Source organism: Biomphalaria glabrata, chromosome 4, assembly GCF_947242115.1.
Source record: "Biomphalaria glabrata chromosome 4, xgBioGlab47.1, whole genome shotgun sequence".
NCBI classification, from domain to species: domain Eukaryota; kingdom Metazoa; phylum Mollusca; class Gastropoda; family Planorbidae; genus Biomphalaria; species Biomphalaria glabrata.
The window spans coordinates 53,627,629-53,647,269 of NC_074714.1; the positions used below are offsets into that span (position 1 = coordinate 53,627,629).

Consider the following 19,641-nt stretch of genomic DNA (forward strand, 5'->3'; position numbering starts at 1 on the left):
CCTTATCTTCGACTTTTTTAATGCTACCTTATCTTTGACTTTTTTAATGCTACCTTATCTTTGACTTTTTTATGCTACCTTATCTTTGACTTTTTTTATGCTACCTTATCTTTGACTTTTTTATGCTACCTTATCTTCGACTTTTTTATGCTACCTTATCTTTGACTTTTTTATGCTACCTTATCTTTGACTTTTTTATGCTACCTTATCTTTGACTTTTTTTATGCTACCTTATCTTCGACTTTTTTATGCTACCTTATCTTCGACTTTTTTATGCTACCTTATCTTCGACTTTTTTATGCTACCTTATCTTTGACTTTTTTATGCTACCTTATCTTTGACTTTTTTTATGCTACCTTATCTTTGACTTTTTTTATGCTACCTTATCTTTGACTTTTTTATGCTACCTTATCTTTGACTTTTTTTATGCTACCTTATCTTCGACATTTTTATGCTACCTTATCTTCGACTTTTTTTATGCTACCTTATCTTTGACTTTTTTATGCTACCTTATCTTCATGTTACCTTATCTTCAACTTTTTTATGCTACCTTATCTTCGACTTTTTTATGCTACATTACTTCGACTTTTTTATGTTACCTTATCTTCAACTTTTTTAATGCTACATTATCTTCGACTTTCTTTATGCTACCTTATCTTCAACTTTTTTATGCTACCTTATCTTCAACTTTTTTAATGCTACATTATCTTCGACTTTCTTTATGCTACCTTATCTTCAACTTTTTTATGCTACCTTATCTTCAACTTTTTTAATGCTACATTATCTTCGACTTTCTTTATGCTACCTTATCTTCAACTTTTTTATGCTACCTTATCTTCAACTTTTTTATGCTACATTATCTTCGACTTTCTTTATGCTACCTTATCTTCAACTTTTTTAATGCTACATTATCTTCGACTTTCTTTATGCTACCTTCGACTTATTTTATGCTACCTTATCTTCGACTTTTTTATGCTACCTTATCTTCGACTTTTTTATGCTACATTATCGTCGACTTTTTTATGCTACCTTATCTTTGACTTTTTTTTTGCTACCTTATCTTTGAATTTTTTTTATGCTACCTTATCTTCGACTTCTTTATGCTACCTTATCTTTGACTTTTTTATGCTAACTTATCTTTGACTCTTTTTTGTGCTACCTTATCTTTGAATTTTTTTATGCTACCTTATCTTCGACTTTTTAGCCAAAACATGACTCTTAAAGCAGAACAGTCAAATATGGCTTACTACATTTTTTTTTGAACTCTTTAAAATATGTTTTGGAAAATTTAGAATTGATAAGAAACTTTGAAGTACAAAGGGGAACAAAAGATGAATTTTGAAGTGGAGGGTAAAACTTTCAGATATTTGTGTTTCTAGAAATAACTATCGCTTGTGTTTCAAATGTATTAAAGGCCTATAAATTTATATTTGAAAACGTATCAAGTTAATGTATTTAAGTAAAAACATAATTCAAAAGGTTCTTAAAAAATTTGAAATTTTAGTATGTTATCGCCAAACCAATTATATCCGTTTTGCGTATGTTAAAACGTTTGAATTTTCTCAGAACATTGAACCATCATCTTTTGACCGCTTCTGCTGAAGAAAAAAAAAAGTCTCCACCGCTTAAAAGTATCGATCCAATAATGGTTTAAATGTAAATGTAGATTTAAATTATACTATAATTAATCCCCTCAAAAAAAAATCTCGATGTATCTTCAGTTGGTAATTGCAACAATCTGAACTCAGCCAATACCTCTATAAATAGCTGCCCAACTAAAGACGGGGAATACTCCGTGCCAGTTTTGTTGGCTGCCTATGTTTTGTTTGTTCAGATTCTGATGTTCAGCTTACTCATCGCCTTGTTCAAGTAAGTGTTCACTGTTTTAGTCCTAATCTTAATCTTCTAATCTTAATCTTCTAATCTTAATCTTCTAATCTTAATCTTCTAATTTTAATCTTCTAATCTTAATCTTCTAATCTTAATCTTCTAATCTTAATCTACTAATCTTAATCTTCTAATCTTAATCTTCTAATCTTAATCTTCTAATCTTAATCTTCTAATCTTAATCTTCTTATCTTATCTACGCTTGGCAGAGAAAAGATAAGATGCTCGCGATCGGCTATGTATTAATATAGGGCAAAATGGCACCTTGTCATTGTTTAAATCAGCGTACTTTTGCACACATAGGCCATTGTACCTTCACTTAGATGTAGTTGTTAGTTACATTCTTTATTTATTAGTATCACAGTGATGCTCAATATAGGCTGCGCACTTTATACATGAATTGCAGCTATTGTAAAAATCTATATTAAAAAGATGATGTAAAGGTTGTCTGTTTCTTTGACCAGCACAACGACAACCGGCTTTACTTTTCCGGAAATCTGGTACCCAATAGAGTTGCGTTGACCCAATGGCGCCAGAAGACGCCGAAGTAAGAAAAAAAAAGCCGAGTCTTCACCAGGATTCGCACCCAGGTCCCCCGTCTCCGAATTCAAGCACTCTAACACTCAGCCACATCAGCTACGCTTCCATTCTAAGATGCAAAAATGCAATCTAGATGTGTCGGTAAAATAATGTATTAAACTAAGATATTTGTGTTACAATATTTTTAAAAGTCATAGCTTTTATGCTTATAGCGTGCTCAGAGCATTATGATCCAATCTTATTTGTTGACCAGTGGGGGGGAGTGGTTATATGGGAGAAGGCTCTCCATGCTGCCTTTAGGCGCTCAGTAAACAAAAACTCTGCCCGAATCGGGTGTCGAACCTCAACACCCCTTCATAGGTACTCAAGTTCAAGCGTACTTACCCTCTAGACCACGGTTCCCACGACAACAGTATGAAGTATAGAAATTTGTATAATCTTTTTATTTTTTTTTTATTATAAAAAGATGTAAATTGTGAGAAATAAAAAAAAATAAAAGTCAATATTATAAGTGAGAAAATATGTATTATAGATTGAGTTGAAGAAGGATATTGTTATTTGGAAAGTAAATAATGTATATAACAAAGAATACTGACGTTTGCAAATATTATACGTGTCTAATGTTTAAGTCCTAGAGACTTTTAAGAAGGATTTTGACAGATGACTAATAATAATAATAATAATAATTTTATTTATAATGCGCTGTTAACAAACAAAATGTAGGCTCAAGGCACTGTAATAACATTACAAACAAAAACACGAGAGCTAAAATGACAGTTAATCTAAAAAAGTTTTAAACAGATAGGTCTTAATGTTCTTCTTAAAAGTGGTGTAGCATGCTGTCTGTCTGAGATCAATGGGGAGTGAGTTCCAAACCTTTGGTCCGTGAACTGAAAAAGCCCGCAGACCGTAGCTTTTGAGGGAGAAACGTGACACCACTAAAAGCGTTGAGTCCATTGAGCGCAGGGGCTCTCTGGGGGACATATGGAGTAATCAGTTCGCTAAGGTACAAGGGCATCTCATTGTTATATATACACTGATGACAAAGTGTGGCGACCTTGTATTCGATTCTCGCTTTCACGGGAAGTCAATGGAGCGTGCGCAAAAGAGTAGTAGCAGAATCTCGTCTAGTTTTTTTAAGGACTATTCGAGCGACTAGATTAAGATGTGTCGAATAGCAGTCGTAGCCTACGTACAACAGAAGATTAAACCAAATATGTTCAATTCTGGAGTATATTGTTAAGTACATTGGGCATTGCTAAATGTAATTAAATTTCGAAACTTTTCTACATCCCAACTGAATGTAGTTTACATTTATAATAGAAAGTTTAGTTAACTTTGTTTGTAGAAAAATTAGTTTAATTTTTATATCAAACAAACAAAAATAAACCAAGCATGTGAAGTTAGACTAGTCATCTGAAGCAACTGCTAGACCAAAACCTCTATTATAAATGAGTTATATGAAGTATTTTTTACAAGATCAAGTTTGTGTAATTCTTTAAATATCTGTCCATTCAGCAATGCTATCTCAGAAAATGAAGCAAAGAGAGACATGATCTGGAGGTACCAAAAATTTCTGATGACCCTTCAGTATTCGAAGAGCAAAATTCTATTACCTCCTTTTTTAATTGTAATTTTCTTACTAAAAGGAAAGTATGGAAATCCATTTAGTAAGTGTAAAATAAGTTACATGTTTTTTTTATAGTGATTTTTTGTAAGCACGCGTAGTGATTTATTTCGCCTCACATTTTAAATAAATTATCAAAATAATTTTGTTTTAGCCTGTAGTAATTTTTGTTTGTGAATTTCTATTTTTCGATTAATTAAGTATTTTCTAAAAAAAATGAATGAATAATAATAAGTAAAATTAAGATAAAAAGTATTGACGATATTTTGTCATTGCTATTTTTTTATCTTAACGTTTTTAGAGAGTCTATCAAATATTTCCATGTGGAACTATTGGTTTAAGCCTCTATGGTACGACTAAGATTTATATGTAGGCCAATTTTATAATAAGCTAAAGATAATGGAACGTGCGTTCGAGTGTTATTTATTTTTGCGAAGCTGTAATATGTGGTTTGTTACATGATTTTAAAAAAGCTTCTGCCAAAAATGCATAAAAAAGGTTGGCATATCAAAGTAAAAATATTTCAGGTCAAACAAACCATTTCAGCAGAGGCGGCCTTAGCCAATCACGAGGCCTCGGTGAATACTGCTCAGAGTTATACAACTTTGAAATCTCAGGAGATACAGAGATACTAAATGTCCCGGCTGTACCCAATATTGACGCCTATCCAATTTTTCGCTCGGAAGTAGCAGCAGCAGTAAAAGCCCTGAAAAATGGAAAATCGGCCGGAGTTGAAAAATTCCTCGGGAACTTCTACAGGATGGAAGAGAAACCATGATAAACGCACTCCATACAATAAGATCTGTCAATCAGGAGAATGGCCCAAACCCTAGACCCAATCACTCATCATAACCCTTCCATAGAAAAGCAACCAATTTACAACTCTGTCAAAACTATTACACCGTTAGCCTCATCCCAGCAAAGTACTGTTAAAAATTATATTACATCGACTAAAACCGATAGCATACAAAATCATATCACAAGGAAAGCGGGTTTTAGATAAGGTCGCATCACAACAGAACAACTCCTAATCCTCAATTTTTCTATGAAAAATACCTCCAACACTAAGAGAATCTTTTCCATGTCTTTATTGATTTCAAGAAAGCTTTCGATCGAGTATGGCACGGGGCACTCTGGGCGACAATGGAAAAGTACAACATTAATAAAAACATAATCAAAGTTATCCAGAACCTCTACAAGGATGCCACCAGTGCGGTGTACTTCAACAATAATATTGGGGACTGGTTCAAAACCACAGTTAGAGTAAGACAAGGCTGCCTACTTTCACCAACACTCTTCAATATCTTCCTTGAAAGGATAATGGAAGATGCCCTCGAGGGCTAAGAAGGTACTGGAGGAAGAAGAATTACTAACTTGCGCTTCGCAGATGACATTGACGGCCTAGCAGGGACAGAAGAAGAACTAGCTGACCTGTTGATGCGCATTGACAAGACTTCCGCAGCATATCGCAAGCAAATAAATGCTGAAAAAAACTCAAATTATGACCAATAGCCAACAGGGCTTTAAAAGGGGCATCGGTATTGGAGGTGAAAAGCTGACTATTGTAAGCAGCTTCAAATACCTCGGAACTATAGTCTCAGATGAGGGAACGAAACCCGAACTATTAGCCCGAATAGCACAGCCCACAGCAGCCCTTTCAAAACTCAAAATAATATAATACTTAAAATATATTATATATATAATATCCTCGGCACCGAAATCAGACTGATGCGCTCCCTGGTCATGGCCACATTTTGTATGCTTGCGAGTCGTGGATGCTGACTGCAGAGCTAGAGAGAAGGATCCTAGCAATGAATTAAGATGCTACAGAAGGATCCTAGGTATCACATTTAAAGACCGAATCACAAACCAAGAGATTAGAGACTGGGTTACTGCAGCGATCGGACCCCATGATGACCTGCTAACTATTGTAAAAAAAACGCAAGCTTAAAATTTGTGGCCATATTATAACATCTGCGGGGCTCGCAAAGACCTTCCTTCAGGGAACAGTACCAGGAAATAGAAGAAGAGGCAGACAGAGAAAGCGATGGGAGGACAACATAAAAGAATGGACAGGCCTGCTATTGAGAGAGGTTCTAAACAAGGCAAAAGACAGAGAGGAATTAAGAAAGACGGTCGACAAGTCTTGCCCCCCCCCCCACCAACGGTTGAACAGACTAAGGGATAGGTAAAGGTAAAAATGTTTAGTCTAAGGAGGTGCAAGTTAGTCGAATTTGAGGGCCAGGAGCTAGTAAATAAATAAATAAATATTTATAAAAAAAATAATATATTTTAGACATTCATAAATAAATTAACTTTGATGTTTCATTGATTTTGTATTAAAAGATTTATGGTATAAGGTTAAAATGGTTTTACCATAGAGAAAAAAACAACAACACTATAATATTAATTTTGATTAACGTCACTAACATACTTATTTTACTAAGCGATTGCTAAAAGAATACAAAGAATCACTGACTTCACATGTTTTTTTCAGAATCAGATTTAAGGAAAAAAAACATTTTTCTGAAGAACTTTGAAAAAGGCGCAGCAAAAAAGATAATTTATGAAATCGTCCATTGTAGGTAAAAACCTTATTTGTTTAACGTTTTCAAGAATATATAAATTCAGACTGCAAATTTTGTTGTCGTGCTAGTAGATTATTTTAAAGTTTTATTTTGTTGTTTTTTTTATACAGATATGGTAAAAACGATGCAGAAGATATGAAAGGTAAAGTACATTAAGTTCAAACGTTTAAGATGATTGATTTTTATTTTTTTATATTAGAAAAGGATTCATTTATTTTCAACTTATATAACAGAACATGGTTGTGAGAGGAAACAATACCATGAGCCGAAAGCAGTCTAATAAAATTTCAAAAGTTATTAAATTTATCATTGATTAAGCTAGTAATACATAACAAAATCACAATACGAGTGAAACGGTTACAATATATTTGATGTGTACAGAAATTCTTTTACCAGTCAAAGTTATCTTAAATTTCAAAAAGATTTTTTTCTGGCTCATATCGATAGTAAAGTCTGTGCCGATTAATATATGAAAGCTCTTTGATTCTGCTTCTCAAATACAGTGAACATATTATTATGTTTTTTTAAATATTTAAACTGCTATCAATTGTTTTGAAACATTTCTCTCATCGAAATGCTCAAGAATGGACTTGTATTATCTCTATTGTATTTTTTGTTTAGCATGTAAACGCCGACATTGTATATTTTTATGCCAATAATTATTTGATTGTACAAGTTTATTGACAACTGTTAACGATTGGCTGATTCTTTCCCACTGGCTTGCTGCTTGGTCAGGTAGTAGGCACTCTGGACTATCCTCTTTAATGTGCCGGGTTCAAACCACGTCCGTCCCATCCATGCCTCCATGAAATGGTTGCGCTCTATCGAATACGATAATGTATACACCCCTCCTCACAACCACACACATACGAAATGGCTTTGAAGCCTCGGCCTTGACTACTAAACTTTGAAAATCTATACCACGGAAATTAAGGATTCAGGTGCATTGGAAACGATCGTTCCCAGAGAACTGAGGTTAAATAAAGTCAGTTTTGGTGAATGGGAGTAGTGAAATGACTTAATCCCCTTGACCACTGTGATGACTTTCTCTCAGTACACAGGCTTTCACCTCACCTAGTTCCTCATGAGTTCCTCACCTAATCCCGTATGAAGCTAGCTGAAATGATATAACCATTACTTGGTTCTGTTACACAGTTTGTCATAGCAGACCTCCAGCCCGGTCTTTGAGGCTAATTTCGCAGAATTTATCGATAGATTTATTATGTGACCGCCACACTATGTTGAAAAAACATCACTCCAGCTTCCAAGGACCTGATAGCAGTCTCCTTGTACAACAAGGTGACTGCTGTCAGGAGTGCACTACGGCATGTTTCTTGAGTATACGCTGCTATCATTCAGCTTACTTCTCTACTTCAGTCAAGTAAAATCTCTTTCCCTTTTCCAAGATACAAAACTAAATAATAAATTACCAATAATCGTTTCATTTTTTTTATTGATTCTTGTGTTGTCAGGTAAAAGAGATAATCTTGCAAAATTTCAAATTGATCCCAGACGTTTTTTTCACGAAGTTACGAGTGTAATAGAGATATTGTAAAAAGGATAGTCTAAGTGGTTTCTTGAAATATGTTTAGGAGATTTCCATCAATGTCGAATAATTCTACATATGTTGTTTTTTTTTAGTGTTTTAGTGTACAGAATTGAAAACATTTTTTTATAAACTATGCATTTGAAAAAGATATACGAGGATTTTTGTATTTATAAATCTTTTTTTTTCTATTAAAGCATTTTTTGTTGCACAAGTCAATAAATTGTTAACCGAGCTACCAGAAAATGTTCTGAAAAGGTCAGTGTTTAGATCATAAGATAGTTGGGCAAGTGGATATGCACGTTTGCCCAAAATAAGCGAAGTAGTAGTTATGTCACTTAGTGATATGACTAGAATGACGCATGAAATGCGCAGGACGTAGCTTTCTTTTTTTTTTAAGTAACTTTTGTAATCGATAAGATAAGATAAGATAAGACATGATAAGATAAGATAAGATATGATAAGATAAGACATGATAAGATAAGATAAGATAAGAAAAGATATGATATGATAAGATAGGATAGGATAAGATAAGATAAGATAAGATATGATAAGATATGATAAGATAAGATATGATATGATATGATAAGATATGATAGCAGCAATGCTGAACAATTAGTATGAATTTTGCTAAGATATAGTTTAATTCTTTCTCTCTTAATTGACTATACCATCCTTAATTTAAGCTCATTAAATTAAATTTATGTTTGATTAAATAAACATTACTTTGTGTTATATAAAAAGAGCTTGTAATTCCCTTGATTTCTAGACCTAATACAACATTGTCTGATAACAAACAACAAAGTTATTGAAGCTTAATCATAACAGGGGCAGTGAAATAGTAATGAGCAAAATGAAGAATTCCCTCAAAACGAGGACAAGTAATTACGGAGAGAAAAAAGTTAAGATTAGAATGATTGTTTGCTGTGTACACATCTAAAGTTTTATCTTGTGATCCAAGTATAGTCAATGAGAAATAATTAAAATTAAATATGTTTAGGCATGAGAAAATATAATGTTCGAAAGAAAATGTGTTTTCAATTTACATTTTAAAGTTATTTGCGCTTCAAAACATGAAAACCAAAACAGATATATATTAAATGCATTGCTGAAATGCTTATGTACACAATTTTTTTTTTAATGTTTCATCTTTACAGTCAAATAATGGCTGAATTGCGGAGAGGTGCGGCACAAAAAAAATCACAAGGTTAGTCTCCAAGCTATTCACCTGTTTTTTTATGAGGTGTCATCATTTATTTGTGTCTATTTTGTGTCAATTTTCTCACTGCCACCTAAATATACAAATTATTTATTTTCACACCAACGTTTATGGTACGAGTAAATTATTGAAAAGCTTTTCAAATTCTTTGTAATTTTAAATTATCTGCATGTTCAGTCTTAGGTCTGTGGTTCAACTGTTTGATTCTACATTCTTAGTTTCTAACGTGAAAAATAATATGTACATTTTTTTTTCTACTTTTTCTAATTCTTATTTTCCTTTTGTAGTTTAAATTATATGTTTTGTTGAATGCGAAGGCAATTCGTCAAAAATTGTTTTTGAGATTGAATTGGTCTATGATGTCTCGATTGGTAATTACTGTCAAAAATTTCATTTTCGGTTTTGGTTAAACTGAGATATATTCAATTAGTGCGTATTCGGTATAGATGAAAATAAATAGCCATTGCAGTTTCTAATAAGCTTTTCTCCAAATTGATTGAGGGAGTAAAAAAATATAGTAATTGTGACATTCAAAATTTAAAAGCTTAATGATTATAGTGTAAAAAAAAAAAGTTCCCCTTTCAGACCTTTTGGTCTATAGGTCAGATGATGTAAAGGTCATCTAATTCTGTGGCCTACAAGGGTGTCATGTGGCCAGCACAACGACCAACCGCCTTTACTTTTCCCTAACTAATGCCAGGTACCCATTAGAGCTGGGTTGACTCAAAGGCGCCCAAAATTAAAAATGCCAGTCTTCACCAGGATTCGAACCCTGGTCCCCGGTTCGGAAGCCAAGCGCTTTACCGCACAGCCACAGCGCCTCCAATGGTTATAGTGTAGCGGTTTAAAATTTCACAAAATAGGGGATAGTTAATAAATTATTTTAATGTTACCCTTTTTTTTTTTTTGGTTTCATAAAAATAAATACAATTTTCATCTAGCGTAGAGATACTAAAGGGCAACAAGTAGGTCAGATTTTACAAAAATCAATTTCGAATTACCCAATTTTATTTGGAACTAGCTGGACATTACCCGCGGCCTGCGGGCCTTAGTTTGTGTTTACTATTCTAGTGGACTGTATTTAGATGTATGTTAAACTTAGCTAATGATCCTTTCAACTTTTTGTCTTTCGCTACGAAATAAAATTAGTTTTGCGAAATTGGGTTTACCCGAAGCCGATACATTCATATCTATTAAAAACGAAAGAAGCGATAGATGATGGTTTACCCGATTTGTTAAATGAAAGGGATTATAAAGTACGTCAGGACGTTCTGAATTCGCAGTTATATGGAACAAATTTATGTAAAAATGTTTTTGAAACACAAATTTGAAGGTTAATTTGTTACGTAATGAAATCAATAGACTATCTTTTGTATCTACATGTGTCTGTGTCAAACTAAAAAACTATTTGTGCAAAGTGTACTTCTTAAAAGTAGATCTAGATCTAAATCCTTTCGATCTTTTCTCATGTCAACATTGTAATCAAAGCCTAGATCCAAAAAATACTATACCTTTAATAGAGTTGGTCAACTTTTTTTTTTTGAGGGTCTTAAGTCTGTTTTATGGCTACAATACATACACTACGGTCTAAGTCGGTACCCAAGGAACATTTCTGCCAAGTTTTATCAAGATTGGTCAAGCGGTTTTGATTTCTATTGGTAACATACATACATACAAACATACATACGCCTTACTTTCTACTTTATAGTAAAGATTACCGATTTTATCTAGGGTAGAGATACTAAAGGAAAAAAAGTAATTCTGATAAAATCGTCAGTTCGAAGTACTCAACAGTTATATGGAGTTAAAGTTATTGATACCACTTGTGTTTGGTGTCAGGTATGACCGTAAGGACATCCGTGGCAAAGTCATTCAAGTGTGAATGTCGTAGTATTCCTTAGAAATACGTTTATTGAATGAGAATGTTGAGTTGGTCTTTGAGTTCGGCTTTTAAGTCTCATATTCTGATAACATTTTATTTCTTAAACGTAGCGAACCAAACAACAGCTCACGGCATTATCCGGTCATTGAAAAAAAAGTAAAGTTCCCTTTTTAGACCTTGCGATCTGTCGGGCAGATGATGTTAAATCGTGAAATTCACCATGATTCGAACCCAGAACCCCAGTTTCGGAAGCAAAACGCTTAACCGTTCAGCCACTGCACCCCCCTTATATGGTCAGTGGCCGGTGCCACTCGTATCTTGGAATTTGTGCTGATTAAACAAAAGTGGATTTTTTTTTTCTATTGGAGTCGATGACTATTTGTTGTGATGATATCCGTGACACACACACTGGGCTCCTCCGGTTTTTTAACGTTAAACGTACACGATGCCTTTTTTGTCGTTTGATATTGTTAAATTTGTTTGACATTGTTAAATTTGTTTGACATTAAATGTGTTTGACATTGTTAAATGTGTTTGACATTGTTAAATTTGTTTGACATTGTTAAATTTGTTTGACATTGTTAAACTTGTTTGACATTGTGAAACTTGTCTGACATTGTTAAATGTGTTTGACATTGTTAAATGTGTTTGACATTGTTAAATGTGTTTGACATTGTTAAATTTGTTTGACATTGTTAAACTTGTCTGACATTGTTAAATGTGTTTGACATTGTTAAACTTGTTTGACATTGTTAAATTTGTTTGACATTGTTAAATTTGTTTGACATTGTTAAACTTGTTTGACATTGTTAAACTTGTCTGACATTGTTAAATGTCTTTGACATTGTTAAACTTGTTTGACATTGTTAAACTTGTCTGACATTGTTAAATGTGTTTGACATTGTTAAAATTGTTTGACATTAAATTTGTTTGGCATTGTTAAATTTGTTTGACATTGTTAAATTTGTTTCACATTGTTAAATTTGTTTGACATTGTTAAATTTGTTTGACATTAAATTTGTTTGACATTGTTAAATTTGCTTGACATTGTAAATTTGTGTGACATTGTTAAATGTGTTTGACATTGTTAAACTTGTCTGACATGGTTAAATGTGTTTGACACTGTTAAATTTGTTTGACAATGTTAAATTTGTTTGACATTGATAAACTTGTCTGACGTTGTTCAATTCATCTAACATTGTTATATTTTTTGACATTGTTAAATTTGTCTGGCATAGTTAAATTTGTTAGACATTGTTAAATTTAAAAAAAAAAAATAAAAATAAGAAATGTCATTTTTAACTCTAGGCTTTGACGATCAGCTCAACTCCAGCAGACTTGAAGAAGACAAGCTCACCGGCTTAGATGGTGGCAGAAAATACCCTACAACAAGACTATAGATTCAGGACATTGCATCTGCAAACTTCTGGAACTGTTATTAACATTATATAAATTCATTTTACAATTTACAAGATAGATACCATGGCTACTGCGTTAACATCAGTTTCTTTAATAATCTAGGAAAGACGTCTCGGCCTTCTGTCCCCTGGTTACATTTTGTATGTGCAGTAACAATCAGTTCAACTCATATTCTACTATTCCATATATTTTAGTAACGTCACATATTGTGCTGCGTTCAATATCCGACCTGGTTGGGTGGCATCCTATATACTTCTTAATAGTTTACTGTATAACGTAAAATGGATACATATATCAGAACGATGAATCGTGATTACCTAGTGATATTTGATAAAATTACATTTAACAATGCTAACTGGTAAATATGAGTCTTATCCCAGTTGATATGATTTTAAAAGAGTACTTTTAAAATTTAGGATTGGCGAACGAAACGTAGAACCTAGACATATACAGAACTATAGATAAATATATTTTTACTTTGCTGGATTTGTAATTGTTTTTATGTGTACAGTTTTAATGAAAGCCATAAATCATATATCATCTTAACCGTTTCGATTTATGACGGTTGACAGCGTCGTCATTGTGGCCAGCACCACGACCAGCCGTCATTACATCTTCAACGCATGTTAGGTACCCATTAGAGTTGCCAGGACTAAACGACTTCCAAAAAAAAACAAAACACTATAACATTGTGCTTTTATCATCCACCCCCAGCACCCTTCTCCCCCAGAAGAAAACTAGGTCTGAAAATTTCATATTACGTTATTGAATTTATTTTATGAATTGTTCATAACTACTCTGTTTTTTTATTTTTATTTTATAAAGAAAACGTACTATAGATTTTAAATGTTTTTCTTTTTTTTTTTGTACGCTAGTCCATTAAATAAAAGTTTAATTTATTGACTTACTTGTTGGACGTTTTACTATCACAGCTATTATATTATATTATATTATATTATATTATATTATATTATATTATATTATATTATATTATATTATATTATATTATATTATATTATATTATATTATATTATATTATAATTATAATTATAATTATTATTATATTATATTATATTATATTATATTATATTATACTTTTTTACTATGCTACTTTTGTCAACCCTGCATATGCTTGTTGAATATTTTATTATCACAATATCAAACATTATTTAACTTGTATGTAATGTTTCTATCTTTAATGTTATGGATGTGTATGTTAGATTATTTTTGAAGTTGCATTGATCTATAGGATGGCTTCCTGGTCGTGCGGTTTGCGCGCTGGACTGTCGTTCGGATTTATCGATGGTCGAGGGTTCAAACCCTGCCCGCTCCTATCCCACGTCGTCCTGTGGGAGGTTTGGACTAGGAAGTAAACTATCTTCAGCTATGAAGGAACATCCAAAACATGTCAAACAGTTTTTACAGCAAACATAGTGTGATGATTGGTAATGACTGTTTCTTTTTTAAGTTTAGTGTTGACTGAGGTTGATCTAGATATGTGTTGAAATAGTGTGTATTTAGTAATTATCAGAATAAATATCCAGAGCAATTTCACGATGGCTGTTGTTCGGTTGTAGTTTTTAAGGGTCTAGTCTAAATCTAGTTTAAAGTTTGCCATGCTTAAGGCTAAAGTGAAAGCTTGTTATTTAATTTTAAAAAAAAATTTGAATCAGTCACGGCATTCTAGAGACTATCGATTATATATTTGTGCGATTTGAAATATTTTAATTAGTTGTTCTATTTTTGCGCAACCATTATGCTTATCACTTTTACGGATCTGTTTGGGGGGGGGGGAATTTATGAGAATATTTCCGTGCTTCCTTCTATGAAGAAAATTAAAAAATTGCTCGGAAACTTCTTGTAAATATTACGCGATATTGACAAAATTGCTACTTTGTGTTTACATTGATCAAAGTTGAGTTAATTTTGTTTCGTTTTAATTGTATTAAAATGAAATCGATTTCCTTAAAACGCAATTAAACTAATAAACTTATAACTTTAAACTATAAAATATAACATGGTTCAGAATTATTTTCACTAATTAATTAAATTTAATAACTTTTTTTGTTTTTTGTTCGCACTCATAGTTATTTCTCTTTATGTTTTGGGTAAATGTTAAATAACAAATTTGTGAAGAGAAAACTCAAGAGGTAGAACTATTTTTTTAATATTAATGTATCTAGGCATGCATGTTAACCAATGACTTTAATTCTGCCAAGTCACTAATTTTCCTGGCTGACTCAGGCAACCCATTTTATGCTCTAATAGCACTAATGAAAGTGGGAAGCGTGGTCGAGAGGGTAAGTACGCTTGAACTTGAATTTAAGTCATTGGTTAATATGCATGACTAGATGCATGACAAGTAGGACCTAATCATCTTTTTTTTTTTTTCTATTTTGAAGTAACGTCTGTATTATATAAGATAAGATAAGAAGATAGTAAACTAATAAATAAATATTAGAAAATTAAATTCATCGAACTAAATACATTCATCTATAAATATAATCTACACGTTTGTAATGGTATAAGAAATTTCACTGATAGCAACACACACAAAAATAAAAAATAAAAAAAACAAGAGAAATAATAACAGAGACGGAGAGAGAGAGAGAGAGAGAGAAAGAGAGACAGAGAAAAAGAGAGAGAGAGAGAGAGAGAGGTAGGGGTGAAAGACAATAAGATAGCTAGACACAGTAAGAAAAACAGAGAAAAAAGAAAGATAAAAAGGCGAGAGAAAGAGAGAGGAAATGAAGGTGAGAGAAAGTAAGAGAGTGCGAAAGAGGGAGTGTAGAGAGAAGGCAAAAGAGATAAAATGCGAGGGGATGAAATGACGAGAAACAAAGTAACTAAGAGAGAGAGAGAGAGAGAGAGAGAGAGAAAGAGAGACAGAGAAAGAGAGAGAGAGAGAGAGAGAGGTAGGGGTGAAAGACAATAAGATAGCTAGACACAGTAAGAAAAACAGAAAAAAGAAAGATAAAAAGGCGAGAGAAAGAGAGAGGAAATGAAGGTGAGAGAAAGTAAGAGAGTGCGAAAGAGGGAGTGTAGAGAGAAGGCAAAAGAGATAAAATGCGAGGGGATGAAATGACGAGAAACAAAGTAACTAAGAGAGAGAGAGAGAGTGAGAGAGAGAGAGAAAGAGAGACAGAGAAAGAGAGAGAGAGAGAGAGAGAGGTAGGGGTGAAAGACAATAAGATAGCTAGACACAGTAAGAAAAACAGAGAAAAAAGAAAGATAAAAAGGCGAGAGAAAGAGAGAGGAAATGAAGGTGAGAGAAAGTAAGAGAGTGCGAAAGAGGGAGTGTAGAGAGAAGGCAAAAGAGATAAAATGCGAGGGGATGAAATGACGAGAAACAAAGTAACTAAGAGAGAGAGAGAGAGAGAGAGAGAAAGAGAGACAGAGAAAGAGAGAGAGAGAGAGAGAGAGGTAGGGGTGAAAGACAATAAGATAGCTAGACACAGTAAGAAAAACAGAGAAAAAAGAAAGATAAAAAGGCGAGAGAAAGAGAGAGGAAATGAAGGTGAGAGAAAGTAAGAGAGTGCGAAAGAGGGAGTGTAGAGAGAAGGCAAAAGAAATAAAATGCGAGGGGATGAAATGACGAGAAACAAAGTAACTAAGAGAGAGAGAGAGAGAGAGAGAGAGAGAGAGAGAAGAGAGACAGAGAAAGAGAGAGAGAGAGAGAGAGAGGTAGGGGTGAAAGACAATAAGATAGCTAGACACAGTAAGAAAAACAGAGAAAAAAGAAAGATAAAAAGGCAAGAGAAAGAGAGAGGAAATGAAGGTGAGAGAAAGTAAGAGAGTGCGAAAGAGGGAGTGTAGAGAGAAGGCAAAAGAGATAAAATGCGAGGGGATGAAATGACGAGAAACAAAGTAACTAAGAGAGAGAGAGAGAGTGAGAGAGAGAGAGAGAGAAAGAGAGAGAGAGAGAGAGATATACAAAGACAGCGAGAAATAATGCGCGCTGAAATGTCGTTCGGACCTATCGATTGTCCCGGGCTCAAACCCTTCCCGCTCGCATCACCAGTCGTCCTTCGATAGGTTTGGACTAGGAAGTAAATTATCTATAACTCTGAAGGAACATCCGAAACATATAAAGCATTTAGAAACAAACATATATATATATATATATATATATATATATATATATATATATATATATTAGCATGACATGTGAGACTTCATATTTATTTTTTGAAGTAACGTTTGTATAATATAATATAAGATAAGATTATAGAATGGCATTTTTGCATAAGCTTTATGGTTTCTTCTTGCGGTCATGCAATAAAAGGAGTGTAGGACACACAATGTCAGTATAATTAATTTCACTGAAGTGTTGTGACCTAGATATAATAACAATGCACTAAGAAAATTACGGAAGCAACATCAAACTAACAAGTAGTGTTTTTAAAAAAGGGGGTTGTTTCTACTTGCGCCTACAACAAGAGAAACAGGTGTTAGAGATTGACAGCATGCTGAAGTAAAAAGTCCAAAATACGACAGTTCTGAAAGTCGACTTTATAACTTTATAAACGATGATTATATGAGGATCTGTGAAATTGGGGTAAAGAAAAGATTTATAATATAACGTTTTCGAGATTTTGGGGGGCGCTGAGAGCCAAAGGGGCGGTAGGGGGGCGCTGGGCACAAAATGGGGCGGTAAGGGGGCGCTGGGCATAAAGGCGAAAAGAAGAAACTAAAGGTGATCTGAAACGAAACAAATTAAAAAATTCTTCAACATTAAAGCTGGGAAACTAAATATGGACAAATTATAGTTAACTTGCTTTTCTAATTTAAGAACAAAAACAGCGTTAGAAATTGAGTTTGGGAATCCCATTTTCTATTTTTAAATTCTTACTCTTTTGCTGTGATTGGAGAGTATTTATTGTCCTTGGATCTCGCGCGTATAAACGTTTAAGATTTGATAAACAAAGTAGGTGATACGCCTTTTAGATTATAGTTTATTTTATCTACATATGTTAATATATTGATATGTAAATGTTAATTGCAAAAAACATTAAAGGTAACATTTAATAGAATAGTTTAACTTTTTTTAAAAACAAAAAACATTGATAAAATGTTGTTAAGAAAACTCACTGGTATGTTATGTAATATTTCCTTGAGATTTAGTGAATTGCCACTAGAAAAATAGTAAGTTCTACTTTGATGGTATTTTCAGATGAGGTTATGAAACCAAGTCGGCTTCACGAACATATAGCGATATCCAAAAATAATTTAAGAATATTCATGAACAATTATAAAAGTCTACAATTAAAACAATTATAAAAACAAAAAAACGGCAAAGCAGGATATGTTTTAATGGCTTCATAGAAAAATGCATAACTTTAAAAAATTCTTATGATATTGTTGAAAAATTGATTAAAACTAAATTTATTTTAAAACATATGTAACACAAAAAGACTTTTTTTCTGTTAGAATTGAAATATTATTTCAAAATTTTCTAGTTATGTAGCTTATGAGGACATATAGGAAACCATCAATGGTTTGACGCTACAATGAGTTCATAGGTAATATAGAATAAAGAACAAATCTATTCACTATTCACATTGTGAGTTATGATACTGTTATAAACTTGGTGGTGGCACAGAGAGGGGTAGTGGTGTGTGTGTAGTCAGCCGACGCAAATCGCCCCAGGCCAGCGCTAGACGAGCGGTCAACCGTGACGAGCTACGACGGTCAGCCGAGTCGAGTGTCAACGGGACAGTTCCGGAAAGATCGCCGTCGTGAACAAGAGCTCAGGAGCGTCACGAGAGTTGTAGTCATCTGACCACCTAGAAACGTCGAGCGGCGTTCTGTCAGGTTCGAGAAGGCCAGTAGGGACCCTATATAAGAGCGGAGGCGACGCAGTCAAGACGGTTCAGAAAGCGGGTTCACGACAGGAGTTCAGAACACGGTCGACTACAGCACAGTTCAACGGTGTGGTTCTGTACGGAGCATTACGACGGTTCAGTGCGGAGTACTGTCAAGTACAGTTGAGACGAACGGCGTCTTGATCTTGGTCTGTGATCGAGTCCGACACAACGAGCCCAAGTGTGTGAAGTCAGTCCCGAACCGTTGAACCCAGTTCAAGCCCGGAACGAGACGGAGAGGCCACTGCAAGACTTGATACGGCGGAACGGTGTTATCGGAGAGATATTTGTTATCGCAGAGCTATTTGTACTGTTCTACGTGCTGCCAATTGTACAGTATTGGCTGTTATTTATGGACATTAAACCTTTACGTTATTTTGGAGCCCTGACTTGTCAAGTTCTTTAAGTTGGTGGTGTATGGTGCAGTTTGCAGAGAGCCTGGATAGGGAGATTCGTAACAATACACAAGAAAAGTTTAGCCCGCAATTTCATTTCTATTGGAATCTAATTATAAAACTGTAAATAAAATACAAACCCATGCCGAAAATAAGCGCATCTTTCAACAGTTTTGTGAAACAAATGATAAAAAAGGTGTTAGACTCTTGTTGTAAACTGAAGTTCGCTGGATTTCGAAAGGGGTTTGTTAATTGTTATGGCTCGTTTTTTAAGCTCTTACATAATTTTCTTTTTTTTTTAGAAACGGGAAGATTCAACGTTTGGCGATGACTTAAAGCAGGCTAAAAAATTGTTTTACATGGTAGGCATCTAACACAAATGAATGAAACGAACCTCTGACTGCTAGGAAAGAAATTGACTTTTATTGATAATATCATTTTCTTCTTTTATCGAGATATTAAATCTATTTTAAAGAATTTTACAATCTCACATAATGTGTTTGTTAACAAATTAATTACTGCCCAAGGACACCGATATCTATGCAATTCCCATAACAATGCTCTATGAAGAAATTAAGATTCGCTTCTAAAATTTAGAAAAAATATATAAATGACAATTATTAAACATCTGTTACTGAGTTGCATGAAAAAATAGATTTACAAAACTATGTCTT

At 33.6% G+C, this 19,641-nt stretch overlaps 1 protein-coding gene across 1 annotated transcript in view; it reads left to right on the forward strand.

Annotated features, from left to right (window-relative positions):
• The window catches only part of LOC106062642 (transient receptor potential cation channel subfamily M member 2-like), a 57,875-nt gene extending 44,223 nt beyond the window's left edge, over positions 1–13,652 (forward strand). Inside the window, exons 20-26 of the mRNA XM_056027600.1 lie at positions 1,722–1,869; positions 3,946–4,097; positions 6,552–6,639; positions 6,753–6,784; positions 8,386–8,446; positions 9,346–9,395; positions 12,598–13,652. Of these exons, the coding sequence (XP_055883575.1) occupies positions 1,722–1,869; positions 3,946–4,097; positions 6,552–6,639; positions 6,753–6,784; positions 8,386–8,446; positions 9,346–9,395; positions 12,598–12,689 (623 nt within the window). The 3' untranslated portion in view covers positions 12,690–13,652. The remainder of the gene's footprint in view (positions 1–1,721; positions 1,870–3,945; positions 4,098–6,551; positions 6,640–6,752; positions 6,785–8,385; positions 8,447–9,345; positions 9,396–12,597) is intronic.
• Positions 13,653–19,641: the final 5,989 nt, after the last annotated feature.